The sequence below is a fragment of the Colius striatus genome, chromosome 2 (assembly GCF_028858725.1).
Source record: "Colius striatus isolate bColStr4 chromosome 2, bColStr4.1.hap1, whole genome shotgun sequence".
Taxonomy (NCBI): domain Eukaryota; kingdom Metazoa; phylum Chordata; class Aves; order Coliiformes; family Coliidae; genus Colius; species Colius striatus.
Genome location: NC_084760.1, coordinates 32,450,881 through 32,466,528, shown reverse-complemented (window position 1 = coordinate 32,466,528; position 15,648 = coordinate 32,450,881). Strand labels below are relative to the sequence as shown.

General features: G+C 42.8%; 1 protein-coding gene across 2 annotated transcripts; it reads right to left on the bottom strand.

Moving 5' to 3' along the window:
* Positions 1-3,208: 3,208 nt before the first annotated feature.
* On the bottom strand, positions 3,209-13,289 carry SLC66A3 (solute carrier family 66 member 3). 2 transcript variants are annotated; one of them, XM_061989906.1, is made up of 7 exons: positions 13,119-13,289; positions 10,581-10,663; positions 10,053-10,122; positions 9,368-9,425; positions 8,059-8,179; positions 6,934-6,975; positions 3,209-5,060 (listed from the first exon to the last, which is right to left on the bottom strand). In XM_061989906.1, exons 1-7 carry the CDS (start codon positions 13,259-13,261, stop codon positions 4,972-4,974), a joined length of 606 nt encoding a protein of 201 aa, XP_061845890.1. In that variant the 5' UTR covers positions 13,262-13,289; the 3' UTR covers positions 3,209-4,971. The 2 variants fall into 2 exon arrangements, with proteins under 2 accessions (XP_061845890.1, XP_061845891.1); XM_061989907.1 differs by lacking the exon at positions 8,059-8,179 and having other exon boundaries at positions 4,971-5,060.
* Between the last annotated feature and the right edge of the window lie 2,359 nt (positions 13,290-15,648).

Here is a 15,648-nt window from a genome sequence, read left to right as displayed (position 1 = left end):
TTGTGTAGTGCAACTTCCTATTCTCCCGCTCAAATCCAACCCCTCGCAACACCAGGTCTGCAGACCAAATGAGACAATATTGGTTTTTGTGCTTCTTTACACAGTTGATGCTGTAACTAGAGTGTGACATGGTCCATGATACCACATAGGACTTGGACACGTGCAAGATGCTCAGGTATCTTGGCAGTCACTGACCGTGGCCAAATTTGAAACATCCCTGAAACTTCACTGCAGGTGTCTAAATCTCTTGCTACCTCAGTTGAAGACACTGATCCCCCTGTGTTATTGACAGGCATTTGGTGGCTCTCTGAAGGCACCCAGGCCAGCAAAGCTGCCGCTAGAAATGATGTGATTTCTTTCTTTAGTTTCTCAGACAGTGTCAGACATTCGTTAGAAATTGGAGCACCTGTTTTTATAATCTTACAAGGTGTCACTGTATTAGTGTACCATGTATTAGCTTACATTTAGCTTTGAGAGAATCATCCTTTGGAAGAGATTTATGTATCTTAAGTACCTTCACCTGTCTTGTGCTTGTGAGGTTGTATTTAGGATGCTGCTGTGAAAAGGGGGAACTTGTATGAATACAAACTTCTTGCCTGCTTTGCTCCTACAAACCTTCGCTGCCTCTTTATTTCAGAGACAGGAGAACATAATCGTCCATGGTCCAGTTCAATGAATTGGAGTATTTCAGTCTTCTCCACATTCCTGGCAAGTTTGCCTCAACATCCATGTGATTTGTTTGGTTCTTTGTACAGTCTTAGAATCTTGAGTTAGAAGGGACCCATTGGTACCATCTGCTCCAACTGCCTGCTCCTCACAGGACTACCAAAAACTAAACAGTATGACTAGAAGAGTGGTCCAGATGCTCCTTGAGCTCTGACAGGCTTGCTGCCTTTCCACTGCATTACAGTTGATCTTCAGAATATTTTATGGACCATCATCTCTGAACATGCTTCACTTTAATTAAAACTGTTGTTATTTTTTAAGATGATCATATAAACAACTTAGGAGATTATCAGCATCCCATGGATCATGGGGCCTTGCCTACTGCTTTGAAGTATCCCTTATGAGAATGGGAAGGAGGTTTTTTCTTCTGGATCTCTGTAGAAGATGATGGTGGAGTACTTTTGAGACTAATTCATGTTCTTTGTTGCAGTTGCCTGTAAAGTAGACAGTGATTGTTCTCAGACATGCTCATCTGGGAAAGGAGACAGATTACTGAGATGTGTGTGGCAGAACAAAACAGTGTCTAAACACATCAAATCTCCCCAGAAACTACTGCCATGAATGGAAAAGCTCACTGTAAAACCATAGGTCGAAGAAGTGAGGACTCAGAGGAACTGTACTTTATTAGCGCAGGGATGCTGATTACCAGGCCTTGTTGTGAAGACTGAGGCTTTGGATCCTTTCCCCTTTGTGGGCAAGCAGCATTGTTTTATAAGGGTAAGGTCGTCCCTTACCTCAGCTGTGTTCTGTTTTTCAGTTAGTCTAAAGAGAGGAAAAATACCCTTGAGGTGACCCAGGACTGAGGACTAAGTCATGCTGACTGTGTTTCAGGGAAAATAATTAAAAATCTTTGGAGATAAGTCAGTGTCTTGGAAGTCAGCTCAGTGGAATCTGTATGTAGCCAACTGCTCAGAGGTGAAAGGATTTCTTTCTAATAATTGGGTAAAATATACTACACACCAGCGCAATTTATGCTTCATTAGAGTCCTGATTTGTAGAGGGGACACTGAAGCATAGGAAGTGTGTTCTTCCGTTTACTCTTTTCATGTAGTAGGAGATGGAAAAAGCAGAAATTGTGCACATCCCAGAGCAGGGACAGACACAGAGGACTTGCAGTTACAATTAAGGTGGTAAGTAGAATTTATTTTCAGCATGGAGCCATGTTACTATTCAATTTGAATCATTTGTAACATTTTAGGCTGGTGCAGGTTCTGTCCTTACAGCATTTTGCGCAGAATAAAACTGCGCAGACACAGATGTCACAATGGGTTTGCACTGAGCCTGACGTCCCTGTTCACTGAGGACAGTTCAGAAAATAGGCTTTTGGGAAGAGTAGACCATACACATCTTCCTCTGCTTCCACCCTCACTTTCAGCCCAGTAACCTGCAGTCTCTGGAATCGCATCCTCTTTCTTTTTTGATAGGAAATCTCATGATCGATGTTTTCTCTTTCATACTGTTAAGCTGAGCATTACGGCCACGTGCAGCAAGTGTATTAGAATTCAGGTCTTGTCTTTTCACAGGCAGGAAAACGTGATTTTTTGAAAGCCTCATTGGGCCCCATGCTTTGAGGCTGTGTGACCGCTGAGCTTGGTGTGAGCTGATGCAGTTACTGAGTGTGTAACTGAGCTCTTGCACAGGAGCAGCGAATGGGGATGTCCTGCTGCCCACCCCGTGGATACAGGCTATGTACCAGTGCTTTCCCTGCCTCTTGCACAGCAAACAGCTTGCCTCCTCCCATGGATCTTGTCTGAAGCTGCTGCCTTGAAAATTATATACTGGAAAACCAAAGGGGCTGCATGTTTGTGGGGCCTTCCCAGGACCTGAGCATTCACCCACCTTATGAAAGTGAAGGAAATTACTGGTGTGGTGGGGGGGGAAATGAATCTAAAGCTATTTACTGCTGTCTCCTGATTTCTTACATATCTTGCAGCTTGAATGAGAACTCATGGTCCAAGCTTTGTAAGTCCACAAAATGATTTTACTTTAAGCTTGCAAATTACCCAGTTTGTTCCTTTTCCTCAGTCTCTTTTTTTTTTCCCACAGGTTTCTAAGATGATTCAAGATATATAAATAACCTGTAAAGAACTTTTCCTAAATGCATTTTCAGCGTTTTATGATGAGAAAAAGCAACTTGCTGATCCTCAAACTGAAAATATCCTGTCTTCATTTTGGTACAGGATTGCTCAGGAGTATGAGAGATGTCAGTAACAGAGAGGGTTTGTGCCCTAAATTCCCTCTTGATCAAGAAAAGGCTTTAATTTTTAAAAAAAAAACCCACATGAGAAGTCTGGGGTTGTTCCTTTTAAGATGCTGGAGCTCTTCAGCATTTTACAGGTTAACATACAGCCTGATGCTTCAAATATTAAGGTGAAAGCTGCCCATTAATGACTTGTAATGACTATTTCATTTTATCTCCACATACAGAAACAGAATTTCAAAAAAGAAACCAAAATGAAAAGAAACTGTAAGAATGACATTAATCAATCATGGAGGACAGCATTTATTAATATGACCTGGAAATGTATCACCTGCCACCAGGTGATAAAAAATACTTCGGGTATTTTAGCAAAATTGGTAACAAGATGCTTAGTTTCTCTCTCAACTAACAGAAACATTTATACATTTTATTGGAGCAGTAGAAAAATCAAAGCAGCACAGAATCTTAAGGGCTGGAAAGGACCATGAAAGATCATCTAGTCCAAACACCCTGCCAGAGCAGGACCACCTAGAGTAGGTCACACAGGAACTTGTCCAGGTGGGTTTTGAATGTTCGCAGAGAAGGGAGACTCAACAACCCATCTAGGCAGCCTGTTCCAATCTTCATCTTTGAACCTGGTCTCAATAACATGAGCTACATGAACTCCCATGCCTACAGCCATCTCTTCCCACCCCTTCTGTTACACAGCAGCTGTGTTTCTTGCAGTGAAGGTCCCAGTCTGATGGCAGAGGGCACGCTGGGGGAAACATCTGCTTTTGCAGATCCAACTTTTCCACAGGAGTCCAATCGTTTGGTGTGTTGTAAGGAGAACGTGTCTCAAGTGTACCCAACACAGTCTTCCCATAGTTCTCAAGGGTGTCAGAACCCAGGGTGTCTTGGTTTCAACAGGAATACTCTGAAGAACTCTTTTCGAAGGGCATTATCACTTCATTTGAGAATTGAAGGCAAGCTATAGGATCACGTCTGTAGTGCCTGGTTGGAAAGGCTTTGCTTCCAAAAGCAAAATCCCCTGTTCTTAGTTCTCAAGAATACCCCATTCTCTTTTTTAATACACTTACTACAAATGGATTAGAATCTCCAAAATAAATTTTTAATACGTTCTTCAGCACACAGTGTCTAAAAACTAACAAAGCCCAGAGCAGTGTCATCAACCCCTGTTAAGCACTGGAGAGGTGCCTGCCGTGGTGCACCCAGTGGGATGTGGAAAGGGCCACGGTCCACAGGGGATCCTGGGTGGTGGCTCAGGAATCTGCCTTGAACACAGTTCTTAACTCTGTTGGTCAGAGTTTCATTCATCCCTGCATGTTCTGGTCTCTGCTGTTCCCAGAACATCGGTATGTTCAGTGAATGACAGCTCAGGTTGAAAAAGAAGTTGTCAGAGCAGAGATTTTGCTCTTATCCTCATAAAAACCAGATATATTGAAGAAAGTGACCGTGGTTGTCCTGTACCAAAACCATACCCTGTATAAACTGTGCCATGTAAGTGTTGCATGTAAGCACTGCAATCTCATCTGCATTTGTGACTTGTAATTAGAACCTTATTTTGGAGTGGGCCTTGACTCAGACTGTCTTCATCTTACAATATGGATCCTTAACATCTGACTGAGTTGCTTGCCAGAAGACAAACATGCTTTTCAAAGGTTGCTTTTCAAAGTTGCAGCAGATGGAGAAAGATGAGTTGACATGATGCAAAACTGCTCGTCTATAATTGAGGGAAATTGCTTTTATGTAACCAGAAAGTACTGAAGTGATATCATTATATATGAACATCTAAATATGGAGCACCTTGTTCATTTAGTAAAACCCAGAGAAAATGTGATACTGCTGAAACTTGTCTGAAATGACTGATAAAAAGCTGCTGCTTAAATGCAGTATCAGAATTATTTCTAAGAGAAAATAAGCACTACTGCACTAATGATGCTTAGGGATGAATATGAGGTTTGAGAGGGAGCTTCCTCAACCCTTCTGTTGTTTAAGCTTAATTACACTGCGGGTCTTTGATGGTGTGTGCTGATGAGAGTCTTCTAATCAGTCTTTTTAATTTTCCTGTAGTGCAGGATTGTGGCAGTGACCCAAATATTGAGGACGAGCATGGTTATGAAACGGATGAGAACTAAAGGGAGAAAAAGAAAATCCTGTAAGCGTAAATGCAAACGCATCAGCTGCTGTCATTTTCAGGAGACATGTCACTTTGTAAACCTTCCCTGCTGTACAAACGGGTTCCCATTCTGCAGCTCCTGTCAGTCTGATTCAATTACCATGGTCAGGAATCCAGAAACACAGCAAAGAGCATTTAGCTCTTCGAGTGACACCTGAAACCAATACACCACAGCACCTTTAATTTCTTTGTGCCAAAACCAGAACAGTACAAGTTTGAGTAGTCTTACATAAATTTATATTTACACCTAAAACTCAGAAGGCAAAGCTCCCATGTCCTTTGTAGTGTTGTTTATAATAAAAGGATTATTGTCTACAGCTATCTGTTAAGTTCAGACTTCAGAGATTACCTGTATTGGTCAGATTTTAATGAGAAGAAATCTGACAACTGAGCAAAAAACAGTTTTTCAGTATCTTGGTTAACTTTCATGTTGTTGTTTTTTTAAAACCAAAATAGGCATGGTATCTCTACCTGTGTGACTGCAGTTTGAAGCATGGGTATATCTAATATCCATTTGGTAAATGGAACAGGCACAGAAATGTACACACCACTTTCAGAGATCTGTGGTATTTGGCAGTTTCATACATGTGTATGAAACCAAGATGAACACACCCAAGTATTCAGCTTTAGAAAATAACTGGAAACATTGTCCACGAGAGAAGCATAGTATCAGTGTTTGCTGCCATCACTTCCATGTTCCAAAAGTGCACTGTGTTCTGTGTTTAAAAGTAGCTTTAACCAGAGCCAGCTCTATTTCCAAGAGCCAGCTTGGAAAAATCATGGTGTTTTTCTCCCCTTCCTCTCACTTCTAATCAGGGTGTGTAGTTGTGGGTGAACTGGACTCGATAACTGAGCCAGACTACATCTCTGCCTGTGCATTATGCCCATTTTTTGGTAATCCAGTTAACAGCATGGCCCCAAAACTCTCAACTCTGGCAAAGAGAATGCAACAAGCACAGCAGAGAAATGCGTGACTGAACAGGGGACTTCCTTTTCCAATGAAAGGCTCCTTGAACTGCTTGTGAAGCTACAGCCTTATTGTGCTGCATTGAACTGCTTAAAAAAATATAATAAACCATTCATACAATGTTTCTGATGAAATACCAGTTTTGAACTAGAACAAGGATCCACCAAATAAATTACAGTATGATTTTGTTACTCTTCTTACATCCCCCAAGCCTTGACTTCAAACCATTTATTGAAAAGTCTGCAGCACCCTTTAGCCCTTTCAGTTTTGTCACATTGGTAAGAAACTGTTCAATAAAATTGCTTTATAATGAAATCAGCTGCAAATTCTGTATTTTGAGCCAGGTTTATGTGAGTTTTGTACCAGCCTCCTGTTTCATTTGCAGCCTGCCATAAACTTTCTGAATGTTGTGCCTAAAACTATTCATACACTAAGCTGAACTTTAGTTTTCTAGAATAATTCTTTAATGCACAAACCCCACAATAAGGAAAGGAAACAAGCACTATTTGAAGAGCTGCCACTCAATTATTATGGATTAAGTTGTATTTAACTAAATTTATTTCTGTATTTAAATATTAATGATTTTTAATGCTCTATTCTGCTATTTTCATAATTAAGATATTTTTGTAGTGCTTTTACCTTTTGGAAAAAAACCTAAACAATGGCTTTTGGACAACCTGTCACCATGTGATAAGCAGGTTTTCTGTTTTCTCCAGATATTTGACTCGTTTCTAATCCTATACTACTTTTTTAGCAGTAGCTCATTCCCTTGCCACATTAAGCCACTGGGTTTGAGGTTTATTCTTCAGAGATCACATAACTGTTGCTGTGGAAAAGTTGGCAGCTCCATACTTCACTCACCTGCGAGGTCATTCGTAGTCATTACAGTTGTAAGGATCCTTGCTGTAATGGAATGAATTCTGATTAGCAGACTAGATATGACACGTTTATGCCTTCAAAAATTATCAAATACCTGTTTTTCAGTAGAGGATAATCTTGCACAAAAATATACTTCAGTGCATCCACTCTTCACCATTTTAGCTTCAGAGATCAAGCACCCAAAGCTGTATTAAGGGCTCTTTTTAATGAGAAGACTACTGGTATAACTACAATCTCTATCTCACTAGTTGACTGCTTCTTTCTCACCAGCCCCATCCTTCAGTAGCAGCTGCCCCTTAGTTAACGTTCACACATGCACTTTTAGGCTTCTGCTTAGAGAAGAAATTCAGCTTTCCTTCCCAAAACCAATCTAAACATCCTTAGTCACATTTGCAGCAGACTAATACCATTTACAAAGTTTATTGCCATTGTTCGGCAAACACACCACAACTATTGACCTAAAACCACTTTTTTCACAGGGAAATACATCCAACATCACTTTATTTTGGTTTAAGAGTATTTTAAACAAGTTCTGTTAATATGACAAAGGTGCTTTTTGCAAATGGCTATGGAAGAATTGTTCATGCAGACCACTGGGTAATTAACACAGGAACTGCCCAGATCACTGTTCTTAGTATGTTCTTAAATTCTTCTCTGCTGAGAAATGTAGTGATGTGTAGTCATAGAGTTAAAGGTATCTGGCATTAAGTGTGTATTCATTTGTAGATGACTTTGCAGGATCAGCATTGTCTGATTGTCTAACTACAAAAATTAGCACCTTTTCATGCAGGATCACTAGTAATTTTATTAAATCCCAGAATATTTACATGTTTTCTTTGTAAAGACGCTCTCAGTTATTTCAACTGTGTCAGACTCCTTTAACCATATTTGTATGTCTCCTAAGTCCCAGTGTCATTGTGACTAAGCTGGTGGCCACGACAAAGCTTAAGAAACGGTGTGGAGGTATCCGAGTCTCACGAGTCAGCACTAAGGGAAACTGATTCGGGCGAGATTTTTACCTACTATGATTGAGTAAAGACATTAGGAGGAGATATGGCTCTAAGAAGTGAAAGCACGGTGCTTTGCACCAAGTCACCCATGGCTTACTTGCGCAGGTATATGCAGACATGCTCCAGGTCAAGGCACTCACTTGTCCAGAATCCTTCGTCTGCCAGAGACATTGCAGCTGAGCCAGCTTACTGGCTGCACTGATGAGCGTGCACAAGTTCTGAAAAGCAGGTAAAAACCAGAGAAAGAACCTCTGCCTCCGCTTTTTTCATTTAGAATGTAAAAAATCAGAAAACCAAACCCAAACTTTTTCAGAATTGCAACGCAAGCATTGCAGCTTCTTACTAGGGAGCCTTCAGGCAAAAAAACCCCACCAAAGCTGCCAGCAGCAAGGGCCTGATTTCTGGGGTACTGCCCATAGAGAAGACCAAAGAGCACAACAATTGCTACTGTTGTTGACAAATGCTCCATAAAGGCAAATGCAGCAAGAAGCAAAGAAATAAAAAAAGCCTCTCAACCTGCTACATAAAAGTGTTTATGGAAGTTAGCTGAAATGACACTGATCTAGTCTAAACAGCAAGGTTGATTCAGACCATCTGTTACCATTATGTCTGGCAAACAAAACCGTGAAAGAATGAGAAAACTGACAAGAATGTGTGGAATATGAGTCCAATTGGTGGAAAAAAAAAAGAGTAGCGAAGGGAAGAGACTATTCACCCAGTCATCCTTTTAAGGGGGATTTTGCAAAGGCAGCGGGTAGAGGGGACATCCACATGGGTCTCTGGCATGCCTGGATTTCCCTTGCAAGTAAAGATCGCCATTAGGTGTAGAAGCTTTTACCCCTATTTGTATCATATTTTGCATTAGCAACTCCAGTTCATCTCAAGTAAATTTTAACTTTCTGATAAAAAGGGAAAAGAACAAGCCTATGTAGGGAATTATCAGGTGATATTATTCTTGCAAAATTCTAGGACTAAAGAGAAAAAAAGATCTTGTGAAATATTTCACATTCCCCATTTCAAATGCTTTGCCTGGTGCTCTGTTCTCTTCCTCTCATTTTAAAGGTTTATTAATGGGGATTATGTCATTGGGACTAAAGAGGTAATATTTTTTCAAAATCTTAAACCTTTGCTAGTTTTAATTCAGGCACCACAATTAACAACTTCACCTCAAAACATAATTTTGGTTTGGTTTTGGTGTTTTTTCAGAGAGTCTCTGTTGCCAGTGCTGTTTTCCAGTTACTCCCAGAAGCGAGAACTAGTTGTATTTGAAAATTGGCTGGTTGCTCTGAAAGCTAACCCAAAGCATGGATTCTTTCAAATATAAGGAAAGTCTTCATTGATAAAGACTTCTAAAAAAAAGTCATTTCATATGAGGACCTGATGTTAAATAATCATGTAGCACTTACCATGGCCAGGTCTATTATCCACTTCTGCAGTGTGAGCATGTACCAGGCCCCCCCAAATCTTACCTTCTGTTAAGTTTCATAGCACTGAAAATTCTAGGAAAATGCTGCAGCTCTCAAAGCTGCCTGGGGAATCAGATTTATTTAAACATCTGGAAATAATCTTATCGAAAATTTGTAACAGACTATTCACTCTGGATAAAAGAGATCACGCACTGGCTGAAATGCTAAGTGTTCCTATTTTTGACACCATCTTTGGTTGAGCAGTGCCTGGAGTTTCTCAAGACCTGCTCTGAAGCACAAGACTTGAGATTTAAGCCCAAGTCCTGTTTTTAAAAGGAAACCCAAACGCTGCCATGTTCATCATAGCAAGTACAATCTGCCTGGGTAGGAATTAAAGAGGAAAGATTCATCATTTCCACCCTGCACCTCTAGCACAGATGTAAATTAAGAATTGGTCTTATTCCTTATCAGTTGTGGGCCTTCTAAAGCATAGCTACATATAAAGCTTAATTCTTAGAGACACTTTGCTGTGACCCCAGAAATCAGCATGTGAATGTGGAATGCACATTGAGGGGTGGCTGAAAATGATTTGCCATGGTAGCACAAAGCAAATGGTGACATAGCTGCTACGCACAGAACACCAAACAAGCCACATAAACCAAATCTCCCAGATTCCAAAGGATACGTGACTGCATAGAACAGAGCTCGTTTCATGTTTCCACTGAAATGCAGGATAAACAAAAGGAGAACAACATCTGAAATAAATAAAAGATTGCTCATCAGGGAAGGGGCCCAAATGCACTCCCAGACAGTTCCACTGGGCAACCTGTCTACCAAAATTGGTTTCTTACAGGTATGGTCTCTCAAATTTGACTGATGTCCAAAACACTGCAAGCTCCAAAATGAAGCTTTTCTTCAGAGTCTGGAGTGTTTACAATGTTTCTCTGCCACATGGAATCACTGGATAAAGGATGAGCTTGCACTGCCACTCCACCTGTTACATTATTTACATCTTTCTCCTCTACCCGATCCTCTCATAAAATTTATAAGAATTCAGTTACATCTGAGATGCTCATTCCCTCCTCCCCAAAGTCCAGCTAGAACTGGTCAATGGAGTCACATCACTGCAGTGGAATACTGCACCTACATGCAGAGCCGTGGAGTGCTGAATGAGCCCTGCTTGAATTCCAAAACATGCCTTAAAAAACATTACCTTGTGCAATGATGATGGGATATTCCAGATACGTCTGCAGAGGGTAACCATAATAGATCTGGTACCTCAGAAACACAAGGAAGCTGAACAGAAAGACACAAAACAGCATGACAGCACAAAGGGACAGGATGGCTCCTTCATATCTTCTTTGTTACTGTTTTGATTGTGCCATAAAGGCTCCAGATAGGTGTCTGGTCAAACAAATATGAATGCAAAGCGCAAGGCTGATGATTTTGTAGTCTATTTCTGTTATCCTCCAACAGTAATATGCAGAGCTGACAACATTTCTTGTCAAAGTATTTATGTCACAACGTGTAAGGTGTAATTTTGTTAATTACAATTGGTGAGAAGAAAGAAAGAAACAAAGAAAGAAAGGCTTCCAGACCTAGAAGATACCTTCCCTTTGCAAGTGCCTTAGGGCCTCAGAATTTAACTATCTGAGCTTCCTAGAAGTCTTATTTCTTGTAGCATCAAATTAGACTACTTGTCATCAGCACTATACTTCTATGTCACTTGTCTGCCAGGTCCCTGCCTGCTGACTCCACAGAACCATCCCAGTTTGTGCCAGTAGCCCCAGTGCTCTCTGCAGATGGACTCCAAGTGTTTAAACGCTGCAGGATAAATAGTCCCACTAAGTTTATCCACCAGTCCTGGCTGATAACAAACTAAAGATGAGCCAGCAATGTGCCCTCGTGGCCATCCCATTCTGGGATGCCTCAAGAAGAGTGTGGCCAGCAGGTTGAGAGAGGTTCTACTCCCCCTCTACTCTGCCCTGGTGAGGCCTCATCTGGAGTCCTATGTCCAGTTCTGGGCTCCTCAGCTCAAGAGGGACAGGGAACACAGCGCAGGGCCACAGGATGATCAGGGGACTGGAACATCTTCCTTATGAGGAAAGGCTGGGGGAACTGGGGCTGTTCAGCCTGGGGGAGACTGAGAGGGGACCTTATCAACACTTGTAAGTACCTAAAACTTCTTTCCTGTTCAGGTGAGGGATCCCTGGCACAGGCTGCATAGGGAGGGTGTGGAGTCTCCTTTTCAGGAGGTTTCCAAACCTGCCTGGATGTGTTCCTGTGATCTGATCTAGGTGGACCTGCCTGAGCAGGTGATTGGACTAGATGATCTCTAGAGGTGCCTTCCAACTGTGACCACTATATGATTCTAAGTAAACAATCAGTCCCAATAAACACTTCAAAAAAGCCTCATTGCAACTCTTCCAAAATAGTTTTGCCCAGAGCAGGTGCAGGACCAGTGGCAGTGTGGGTACTATGGTTACCATGCAGCTGCTGAGGAGACATTTATAGCTTCTCCATGCTCACCTGAAACATGACTTATAAAGCCTCTTGAGTGCACACCAACACACATGAATCATTTCAAAATGCTACCGCAACTTTTTGGCAGGGGCCGTGGGGCAAGTTATCTCTGCTGGACCTACAATTTAGTTGACTTACTCTGAGATATCTTAAGAGTAAAAAGCAACAATGGGAGTTCAGTGCCATGAAGAAACGTGGGCAGTAAACAGCCACAGCAGAGACTAAGGGGATTCTGCACAGCTCCATGTAGAAAGGTGTCCATAGACCTAAACCTCCACAGTGCTAGTCAGGGTCAACAGCTGTGCCATTAACCAAAGACAAGGCACAGGTGCACTCAGAAACAACATGCCTTTTTTGTGAGGTGACTTTTCTGAATAAAATGCCTCTTTCTAGCTTGGTGTGCAGAGCTGGCGGCTACCTGGCTGGATGTTCTGGCCACCTCCATTGCTGGTTTCAGAAAACACAAGACTTTTCAAGGTATTTTCTCCCAGGTACTAATACCCATGTTTACATGTACCTACATGCAGCTTCTCTATTTATTTTTCATTCCATCCAATCCTCTTTAAGTAAGATTTAATAAGTCTAGCCCATGTAAGCTTATTACAGACTGACAAGTCTTTGGAGTTTGGCGTGGTCTGTAATTTCCTTAAAGAATGAGTGTGTTTTACTTATTTGGGTGAGAGAACCCTGCCTAACTGGTACAATTACCTGCATAACAGGGCACACGGACCATTAATAACCTGAACACATGGCTTAACCCCAACAGCAAGTGTTGTCTGCAGCTGCACGGGTGGCCCGGGTTGGTTATGGGTGAGCTAAAATTTCCCTTTAAGCAACCACACGGAAACGCTTGAAAATAGGAACCTTCTGCTCCAAAGCGTCTGTTTGCCCCGGGAAGGGAGGAGGCGGCACCTGCACATGGCAGCTGTGGGAACTCAGCAGGCTCGGCAGAGGCTGGCCCCTAGTCATAAAACGGCTTTAAAACGGGAGAGAGGGAGGACTACTCGCCGCCCCCTTTAAAAAGCCATTCAACACCCTCTCATCCATCACCACAGCTGTAAATGAGAACACTTAGTTATTATTTAGGGCGGCAAAGCTTCGATGCAGGTCTAGCCCTCCTCGCTCCTGCTGAGGCTAGGTGCTGTCGCCACTCCCCTCGGCATATCCCGCCCGCGCAGGGGGCGCCGTGTTGTGCCCGTGTCGCGCCGCCAGCACGCCGCCGCCTTACCCGGCCAGCTCCAAGAGGAGGCTGCCCACGCTGATCCCCCGCGCCGAGCCGGCCGCCAGCACGGCCGCTAGCTGCGGCAGCTTAATGACGGCGCAGACCGCCCAGGTGCTCCAGTGGGCCAAGTCCAGCAGCCCCGGTGCCATCCCGCTGCGCTCCGCACCCGCGGCAGCCCGCCTGGGGAACCCGCCGTGCGGCGTGGCGGGGTGGAGCGAGGTGGGGCGCGGTGCTTGTGCGGCCTGGCCCTGCCCTGCCCTGCCCTGCTCGGCCCGGCCCGGCCGCGCCGTCACGGAGCACCCATGGCGCCCGCGCTGCCCGCGGCCTGCGGGCCGCTCGGCTTGTGGGGAGACGCTACAGGCCTCGCCGGGCCCGGGCGCCCAGGCGGGCGACTTGGTTGCCCCGGGGAGGCCGGTGCGGCTTCCTCGGGAGGGGAAGTGTTTCCCGCCAGCCGCCTGCGGGGGACGTGGCCTGTCTCCCTTCGCCTGTCCCCTTGCCGGCGCGGTGCCGAAGGCCGCGGTGAAGGGGGGAAGCGGCGTGGGGGAGCTGCTGGGTGGGCTCCGTACTGCCGTTGAGGCCTACCCAGTGCTAAACCCCTCGGTGTCGCCGCCGAGAAAGGTTGAGCTCCGTATTGGCAGCACTGCTTCTGATTAACTGCGGCCTGAAACAAATTATAGAATCATATGCTACAAAACAGCAGTCATCGGTGTGTGGTGTGAAAGGCTGCTCACGGGTTGTGTTTGCATAGGACTAGTATAGATCAGCTCCAGTAAGAGTTGAGGGGTTGAGGATGTTACGGATGTTATGGTGTGTGTGTATTCTTGCTAGAGGCCTTGTGATACTTCCGCAGCATGCAAATGGACCTGCCAGCACTGAGGAGCAGTTACAATATGATCATGTTCTAGCAAAGAAAATACGCATCGGTGCAGTGTACCTGTATTTGAAATACGAGTTACTTCATGAATACTTTTGTTAATTAACAGCTAGAATACATCCAGTGCTGATAATTGGTCATTAGTAAATGGGCAAAATATTTGCTGAAAGAGGCTTTTGAGATGGTTACAAGCTGAATTCAGTCTCTGGCCTCAGTGCCCTGTGACAGAAGAGGGCTGACGGAAGGGCTGTGGTTCACAGAATTCTGCAAGCACCTCTTCAGCTTTTGGCAGAACTTCTCTGTTTCTTGGAGAAGCATCTGTGCCTCAAGGAATTCATCTAAAGAAGCATGAAGTTTTCTGAAGAGGAACAAGCATACCTGCTATAAATTCTGAGCAGTAAGTAGAGTTTTTGAGAGAGACATCCTGCTGTAGGAAAGGTTTACTGGTTTCTGTTTGGGCAGGATTTAGGAAAAGCAGCTTGAGGCCCTAACAAAGTAATACTGATTTCTAAACCCAATAAAAAATACCCCACTTCAGAAGGCTATTGTCTTCTTTAAGATTAACTTCTATTCAGAAACCTTGTTCTATAGAGCTTTATAGAAAGCAAACAATATGAATGAATATGTACATAATAGGTACAAACATAGGATGCCTGCACTGGCAGTATTATCCATCTAATGTTCACACATAATGACCCTGTTCTAGGAATGTTAGTATTCATGCAGTAATTTTAATAGCATGATGAGACCCCCTGTATAGGAAAATTTGTTTAGTTATTTTGTTTGCTTTAGAGTAATTTAAAGGTTAAGAAACAGTTTTAAATAGTTTCTAATAAATGCAATTGGACTTAGAGTTGTCACTGATCTTTTAAAACTTTATAGTTAAGATGCCACCTGGGAACTACATACAGAGTATTCTGAAAGTATGAGAAATACAGCTTTATCTGAACTTACATAAGTTATGTTTCTATAAGCACAACACCAGAGGAAAACACACAAGGTTTGGAGGCACTGGAAACATCTGTGCAGCAAGTTACAATTAATATTGATCCCTAAAAGTCCACCAGAGAAAGCAGTATATCTAACTGAAGAATTAATACATCTACTCACTTGTGCTATTTAACTGAAAGAAATACATAAAATGGATTGTCTAAACATGTGTAATCTCTTGTTGGAGATTTGGCAGCAAAAGGGAAAAAAAGCTTATAAAACTGAAGCACAAGTGATACATCTTAAGAACTCTTTATGAGAAGCTTGCAGCACAGTTTAGTATCTACACAATCTCTGTAATAAATGGAATTTCCACTGATTATTTACAGATTTCAGTGCAGTTACCATCTTATTCAGCCTTTCCAAGAGGCTTTGCTTATGTAAATAAGGATTAAGTGGCAAATTAATGATGGTAAAAGAAAAATAATTGTTAAACTTGGGATGAAAATGATGCCTAGAGGATATCTGTTTGCTGCCTTCTACCCGTAGATGCTTGAGGCAGTTTTGATTAAGACCTCGGATATTCCCAAAATGTCTTTTCTGGTGATTGCTGTACGTGGTAGAGAAGTGTAATCTACCTTTGGGAATGTAGCAGTGAGTACCAGAGGAGGTCTACCTGCAGCAGTATTAAATAATTTGCATATCCAAGGAAGGTGTATTAATTGAGCAAAA

Excerpts from the sequence above, each read along its gene's own strand:
- SLC66A3 (XM_061989906.1), bottom strand. The coding sequence starts at position 13,261 with ATGGCACCGGGGCTGCTGGACTTGGCCCACTGGAGCACCTGGGCGGTC. Across the intron at positions 10,123-10,580 it reads TCCCATCATCATTGCACAAG|ATGTTGTTCTCCTTTTGTTT; the intron begins GTAATGTTTTTT and ends TATTTATTTCAG. Across the intron at positions 6,976-8,058 it reads GTCTGCATATACCTGCGCAA|CAAGGATCCTTACAACTGTA; the intron begins GTAAGCCATGGG and ends ATTCCATTACAG.